Source organism: Bombus terrestris, chromosome 11 (genome assembly GCF_910591885.1).
Source record: "Bombus terrestris chromosome 11, iyBomTerr1.2, whole genome shotgun sequence".
NCBI classification, from domain to species: domain Eukaryota; kingdom Metazoa; phylum Arthropoda; class Insecta; order Hymenoptera; family Apidae; genus Bombus; species Bombus terrestris.
The window spans coordinates 5,631,031-5,639,036 of record NC_063279.1 but is presented as its reverse complement, the minus strand read 5'-3'; the positions used below and the strand labels follow the sequence as shown (position 1 = coordinate 5,639,036).

Below are 8,006 nucleotides of genomic sequence, written 5' to 3'. Positions count from 1 at the left end.
TATGTAAAGAAAATAAATTAAAATGTTATTGTAAAACATCAACTACTAACATTCTATTTATTAATGTTCAACCTTGCTACATAGTTATAAATAATTTAATACAGTTACATCCTTTTATTTATCTTTTCTAAACAACTTTAAAACATTGTGCAAACTACATATGTTTATGTATATTAACTACTATTATATAATAAATATTACACCAAAATTAAAATTAAAAAATAAATAATACACTCAAAAAAATATACTCAAATAATTACAATTATATATATATTTTTACTATTTCATTAAAATAAATATAAACACGACTTATTTAATTTCCACAAATCGAAACTTTTGAATATCAGTATATATAGTTAATTCCCTTAAAAATCAAAACATTTTGGTGACGACGTGACTACATCAAGGCAAAGACACCGATTTGATTGATGATCGAAAAGTACCGATTCCTGTGACAAAACGGTTGATTTCATCCGGATGACATTGCGACGATATTCAACAACGAACGCATAGGCGGCGATAATTCCTCGATAATAGCTCGATAACGTCCCATGGAATCTCATCAGAGCAGTGCAGCGACGGCGGCGTTCGACGACGCTGTGACCATCAACACGCCAAAAATCGCTTCGTCTCTCTCCCGACGCAACATGAATTCCGATAAACAAAGTGCCGGCTCTAATTGTTGTCGAATTTGTCACGAAGGTACAATATTGACAATTTTCTTTCTTTCCTATTTTTCCTCCCCTTCTTCATTCACTTTTATGTATATTGATCCATCGATCCTGCACGATCTTTGTTTCCTCGACCTGTTTAGGATTCAGTGGTTTGAATTTGAAACTGAGATGCTAAGAAGAAAGTGTTGTGGTTTCATGATTTGGACAACGTGATTGAAGATTGTTTATGATATTTTTTTATGATTTCTTTTATATAAGTGTAGTGTATCGATATATTCTAATATACTCCAGGCTTAAATGATAAATTTGTGATCCAAGGGGAAGAGTTCTTTGAAGATTTAGAAACGAAGTGTTAAGATCGTATAATTTAAGCAGGGACTATTTTTGTGGCTTAAATAGTAAGTTTGAAAGTGGATTACGTACGAAATGTTTTTAGGACCTAGTTAGTTTCAAGATGTAGTTTACGCAAGGTAATAACCCAAGGTATTCTTGGCAAGTGAACTAATATTTTTTGAGGTAATATAAATAAGGTATAGAAGTGTGTGTTGAAACTTGATAAATTTTTGTTGGAAATAGCAAATGATTTCGATATGATTCCAAGTGTAATTTCATATTGTTTTTAAATATTAATTTTGTCAATATTTAAACTGGTAACCTTATAAGGACGGATGATACATATCGATAAAAAATATGTATATTAAAATAAATACGTTAAAATGAAAAAAGTGGAAATTGCAGCATATTTGTGGAATATGTCTAAAACAGAGAAACATATATATATATGTATAGTAGTGATTCAGTTCCGTGATTAATGGGAGTATTTGAAAGCGTTAATGTACCCTCTATGACAATGTTTCCGATTTTATCGTTATTTTTATTTTACATCTCTTACATCTAGTCCCATGAATTTTATTAATAATAGTTAACTGCTTATATTTTGGTGATTATGTATGTTGCATACATTTTTGTTAATATTCCGAATTCCTGAAATCTTGATATCGATCATAAATTCGATACTACCACAAAGAATTCAGTGACGTCTCGAAATGTTCTCTGAGTCACAGTCTATGGCAGGTACTACGTTTTTTGATGAAACGATAAGCATAGATTACGTGTAAACTTTAACATGTAAGCCTTATAGTGCACGCAATATATACAAAAATATACATATATAGGTATGTATATACGTGCATATCTGTATACATACATGTACCTACTTACATATTTATATGCAGGGATAAATACATGTAAACATTTTGTTGTAATATAAGACCGTGCGCAATTTACGTGATAATGTATATTACTTATTAATTTATTTACATGTTTGATTATTATTGATCATTGATTATTGACTGCTGATTAATAATTATTAAAATTGGTGGAACATAGTTCGTGTCGGTGTGATGGCCAAACGGATGTAAAATTTAAACAAAATTAAAAATCGTGAAAAGCAATTATTAAAATATTCTTTGATTGATGGTAAATGTTAATTCATGTGTATGGTTAATTCTTATCTTATACGTAATTGTAATACCTATATAAATAGTATACGAGCAGAAGCCGCACGATAAGATTAACAAACATAGAATTACCTTGATATAAAGATTAATACATGTTTTATAAATCGAATTTTTGAGCAGATTTTCCAATCAAACACTTTTCATAATACATAAGCATTTAGACGAGATCTCGAAACAGTATCGTCAAAATTAATTTTTACAATACTCACTAAACGGTTGTGTACGGGTCAGAAGAAATAATGTAGAAATGATGGGACTATGTTATATCCGATGACTGGAGCGGATGTGGTTAAATATCTCAGTTGAGAACCAATATTTTTCGCCTTCTATTTATCGGCATACGAGATCTAAAAGTCTCGTTGAGGAACGACACCCTTTGTTTCGATCAATTTCTTCTGTTTCTTTTTTTATTTCGGTGTTATTGCATTTAATACCATCATAAATGCATTAATACTATTACAAAATAGGGTTTTCCTCTATCATGTATTAAATGAGACAAAATTGTTTCATAGATGAAAGTTCGGAAGAATTGATAGATCCTTGCAAATGTTCCGGCACATTGGGTCTAATCCATGCTTCTTGTTTGGAAAAATGGTTGTCCATGTCGAACACCGATCGTTGCGAGATTTGTAATCTGTCATTCGAGATACAAAGGAACTATAAACCGTTATTACAAGTGAGTTTTTATACATTTCTCTTAAAATAATTTTCTTGTATATAAACTTGAATTACATACTCGCGTTACTTTGATAAAGAATGAAAGAAAGATTTGAATCGTTGGTTCGATTATAATTTGGCCAACTTTAATCGTTACTAAAAATTACTATAGTCTTTCAGACAATGGTGGAGAACTAGAAACAGATACGGACCACAAGGTATAACTGGCGATATAGTGTGTCTGGTACTGTTAACTCCACTTTGTATCGCGGCAACATACTTATGCGCAATTGGCGCATCCGCTTATACCAGGCTTGGTTTTTGGGAGGGAACAGGCTTGACTGCCCTTTGTAGCATGCTGGTAGTCACTTATTGTTTGTGGTTGATTGTCACTATCAGGTATGGCTTACGATCATCATACGAAAAATTTATTTGTCGCATCATTATTAAAATATAGCTACTAATTTATTTGATACGAAATAGTATAGAAAATCTATCTCTTGCTTTGTATCTCGAATCAAGGTTTTCAATACATTATTGATAAAATAAGTCGCATATCTTTTGTTTATAATATCATATCTTAGTCACTTTTCATAAAGATCCAACGATAAATATAGCAAATTACCTGATTATACATTGCATAATTCATCATCGATAATCATTAAAAATAATCGATGGCTCATGATTATCTATGTATATTTGTTATTCAACGAAGAATTAATTTCTAACAATTAATGTAAACTCTACTCTTCTTAAATGTTTCCAAATGTTCGAAATTTTTGCTTTTAGATTTCATTACAAGTCGTGGCAACAATGGCGCAAAAGAAATCAAGACGTTAAGTTAATAGTAAAGCACAAGCCCGAAAAGTGTACCATCGAATTCTCAAATCCTTTGGAAAATGAATTTACGATTTAAAAGCATCCGATAATTTTGATAAACAATTTACAATTCATAAATTTCATTGAAATTATTAAAACTACTGAAATTACTATTTATATATTGTCATATTCGCGTCTTAATTTGTCATTATAAGAATCTTATTTTTCTATACTTTTAAAGCGATTTGCTTTCCGATCGTTTGAAATATGTACATTGATACGGAATTATGTGAGTACAGTGTCAAATCTGTACAACAATACAAGTTTATGTAATATCGTGCTACTAAATAATTTAAAGCTCAGATATATTTAACATTGTGAATGCGTCAATATTGTGAATCGATACTGTATGATATTAATAAGCGTTCAAATAATGAAGTACCTGAGCCGAGAGATAAATTAGTTTAATCGATAACTCCGTCAATTTTATGAATAATTAGTTATGCATTTTTCAAAATTTAACAATTAAACGGTAATGTTCCCTCAAAATTTTTAAATATTCATATATGATTAATATTATTTAATCATTGTTTTTATGTGATATTAATGTACTTACTTATCATCTAGTGTTTTCGAAGGAGAAAATACTGATCTGTGTTTTCAGTCTTTTTTACCTTGTATTGAGATTATTTAATTAATTTAATGCAATGCTATATACCATTTTTAATAAATTATTTTTATACGCCTCCAGTATTAAGACGAGTAATAGAACGTACTTATTGAAGAAGTATGCAGGTGAATTTTGTATATTTATATGCGTATTTTCATAAAAATGAAACGGTGTATGAACTAATGCATAAGATTTTAGTACGTGCACTTTTTTTAACAAGATATTCGAAGTATATAATGATATATTTAAAATGATAAGAGACTTTTGTACTGCGTTTGAAAATGTATTTCTTCTTACCATTTAATTGTAAAAAGAACATCAGTAAACAGCAAAGATAAATTTGTCAAAAACATTGAAAAGAATACAGCGTCAGTTGTAATTATTTTCTGTAATTTATTTACAATAATATCTGATTAATATGAAATTTGTAAATAATAAAATGTGTTTAACTATGTCAATTATGCGTTTGATATATGCAGTTGACCCTCATGGAAAAATAAATATAAGTAAAACATTTAATATTAAACAGAGTAGTTATGGATTTTTATTTGACATTGATATTATCATGAAACAATTATGATTGGAACAATCTAGGAGAATCCAAGCGTCATTATCAAATATGAAATTAGACTGTACTGTATGATAAACTGTTACTATAAATACAGATTTTTTAATTGAATTAGAGAAAAACTGTGATATAAATTATACTATTAAGATAAGAAATATATCTGTTTCTATTATTTAATAATTTCATCAATTGTAATTAACTTATTCATGAAAATTGTTAGAACATTTCTGAGAATTTAATCAGTTAACAGGCAAACAATCGTTAAGAAACTATAGTAAGCTTTTCTGCGATCAACTTTTAAGCTTCTAAGAAGCTTGTATAAATCATAAATACAGTTTATGAACAAGTGTAGTGACAAGCATAGCGGCAATATATAGGAAATAGCTTTTGGAATATTTATAATGATGGCGTGTCAAAAATTCTTTTAAAAAACCGATAAACATGAAAGCGAAGACAATAATCAAATGCTTATAAAAATATTTGACAATATAATTAAACTTTTTTAATTTAATTTACTGTTGTATTTCTTATACTATAGATATAAATAAATGTATTATTGCATGTGTATAATATATCATAATTTTTTAAATATTGTTTCTCGAATATGAAATTTTTGACATGAATTACGTTAGTAATTTTATATATTTAACATGCCTCCGCAATAGGTCTTAATATTAAAACATTGTCAATCCAAATTATGCCAATTTTAGAAGGACAGTATGAATATTTTTCTGACATTAAATGCAAGGCAATATCTTATGAATGTACTTCTTAAAATTTGCATACGAATATTCGTCATCACGATCGAATATCAAGGTCAAGGAAACTACTAAATAATTTAAATAAATGTAATATATAAATTAATAAATCGCCACGTACTTGAATATTTGTAAAACGATCGTGCGATCTTCAAAGAAAAAGATCTGCAGAAATTTGTAAATAGCTATAGTATACGTTTAAAAAAATATTACCCAACTAAAAATTTATATCCTAAAAAATTTCTAGAAAGATTTTTAAAAGCGAAACTATTATTTTCTTGTGGTAATAAAATATGCAAAAAAATGAAATCTGAGTTCTATTTTTATTTTTCCTGTTAGAGTCCAAATGATTCATTATTTCCACTTAATTTACCCAATATTTACCCAAATATTGAATTGTATTTTTTGAACCATCTAAAATTCTTCTAATTGCTCTCATGCAATATAATCGCAGTCAACTGTCTTGCTTCTTTTATCCTTTTAAAATCTCATTCGTTAGTGCACTATTAACAGCCAAGTAACGAGACAATTCATCAGGCGATGTCATATATCCTCGACTTACGCTAAATAACAAAGGTTGCTCGTTACTTGTCAATGAGACGTCAATAATCAAGCTATGCATCAAAGATAAATAAACTTATGTTATGTTTCATTTGAAGAGAAAATTCTATGAGACATTACCGCACGTTAAACGTTAATCGAAGCTTCTCATAGAATGACATTTTCATTGGTTCTTTCTTCGTCGATATTCGTCGAAGACAAGAAACAACTTATTTAATTGAATTACTCCAATATCTATCGTTTGTCAATCCTACAAAAGTAAACTATACTAAAAACTCATATTGAGCCCTTATACGTACATATATTATTATATAATTAAAATAATCTACATAATTTCAGGGCAATGTAACCGAAAAAAAAGAAGGCGAACAAGAGTGAAAGAAGTAGAGGAAAGCGAACGACAGGCTAGTATTAAAACGTTTTTCAGGGGAGTGATTCGTTGTCACGGAGATGATGCATGTCATTGGAAAACGGGCGTGGTTACCTAAACGGCTTACCTTGTAAGAATTATACATGAATGTATGAGAGCTAAGCAGCTGTATGAGTGGATATCTAAATAATTTAATCGATATCACAACTATCACTGACATTTTTTAGTATATATGCTCGAATGCTTTTATTATTTTCGTCGAAGAAATAGGGGAAGAGTGGTTGATTATACCTTCGAGCTCATTTGAGTAAAGAATAATGCAGACACACGGGGGTAATCGCCCACTACGAACCAAGTAGTAATTTCTTGGTAATAGCTCTTGCTAGAGACATTTACGAAACTAGGCTTTATGATCGCTGTTTAAACTTTTCACGTTACGAGAAGAATTATTGGTTTACTATCAAGAGAAAAGAAACTAATTTTTTTGGAAGTTTCTATTGGTCGATAGGATCATTTTCTCTTTAAAATAAAAACATATAATGTTATTGGTACGAATTATTGTCTTGAATATGAACAATTTTTGTTAGTAAAGATAACAAAATTTTAATGAATAAAAGGATTGTAAATATTAATGAAAGTCAACTTTCTGTGAAAGTCGCAATGAGATTATTTTTGAAAAATTTTCAAGGATGATGCAACATCAGGCAATAAAGTAACATAATACAACAATTGAAGATGTGAATTGATTGACTCCTAGCTCTTAATTGATCCACCAAGCAATTACCTTTGCAAGAACATATTCTCCATTCCTCTATTTTTTTATTTTTTTCACTTTTCTTCACTTTAATTTCTAAAATATAATGATCATGTATATATACTTTTGATAATCTAAAAAATATCTCCTAACACTTATCCTCCACACCTTTAAGAAATCAATTTATCATTAGTTGAAAATTGATTTCTGTAGTGTGTGTACCTGTTAATGTTACACGACTTTCGTTTAAAGGAATTTTTCATACAAACAGTTGACGAGTTATTTATGATGGCTAAGATAGGTGAATTACCCTGTACATTATCAGATAGGCATAGATGATGATAATAAAATAATATATCTGCAGTAGAGTATATTTTCACACGGTGACTAGTGATATTAATCGAATGTAATGTATGTTCGTATATGTTGATATTGCGCACATCTAATAGTCATTCTAGAAACTTAATCGATTGCAAACGTACCGGAGAAATAAATTCTGATATATCTGTTTAAACAACTGTGGAATTTAAAGCGTTTTAAATATCATCTCCAAAGTACGAGAAAGTTTTCTTCATTTTTATAACACACTGTTTTGCACCTTTCACAGAATCAGTTTTACCATAATTTATAAAATAAATCTAACACGTGATCATTT

The 8,006-nt window shown here is 29.1% G+C and overlaps 1 protein-coding gene across 1 annotated transcript; it reads left to right on the top strand.

The window, feature by feature from the left end:
- Nucleotides 1-365: 365 nt before the first annotated feature.
- Nucleotides 366-4,798, top strand: LOC100644900 (E3 ubiquitin-protein ligase MARCHF2). The gene is made up of 4 exons (XM_003398783.4): nucleotides 366-702; nucleotides 2,707-2,870; nucleotides 3,024-3,250; nucleotides 3,641-4,798. The coding sequence occupies exons 1-4, from the start codon at nucleotides 552-554 to the stop codon at nucleotides 3,765-3,767; spliced, it is 669 nt and encodes a 222-aa protein (XP_003398831.1). The 5' UTR covers nucleotides 366-551; the 3' UTR covers nucleotides 3,768-4,798.
- The last annotated feature ends 3,208 nt before the right edge of the window (nucleotides 4,799-8,006 follow it).

Excerpts from the sequence above, each read along its gene's own strand:
- LOC100644900 (XM_003398783.4), top strand. The coding sequence starts at position 552 with ATGGAATCTCATCAGAGCAGTGCAGCGACGGCGGCGTTCGACGACGCT. Across the intron at positions 703-2,706 it reads TTGTCGAATTTGTCACGAAG|ATGAAAGTTCGGAAGAATTG; the intron begins GTACAATATTGA and ends ATTGTTTCATAG. Across the intron at positions 3,251-3,640 it reads TGGTTGATTGTCACTATCAG|ATTTCATTACAAGTCGTGGC; the intron begins GTATGGCTTACG and ends TTTTGCTTTTAG.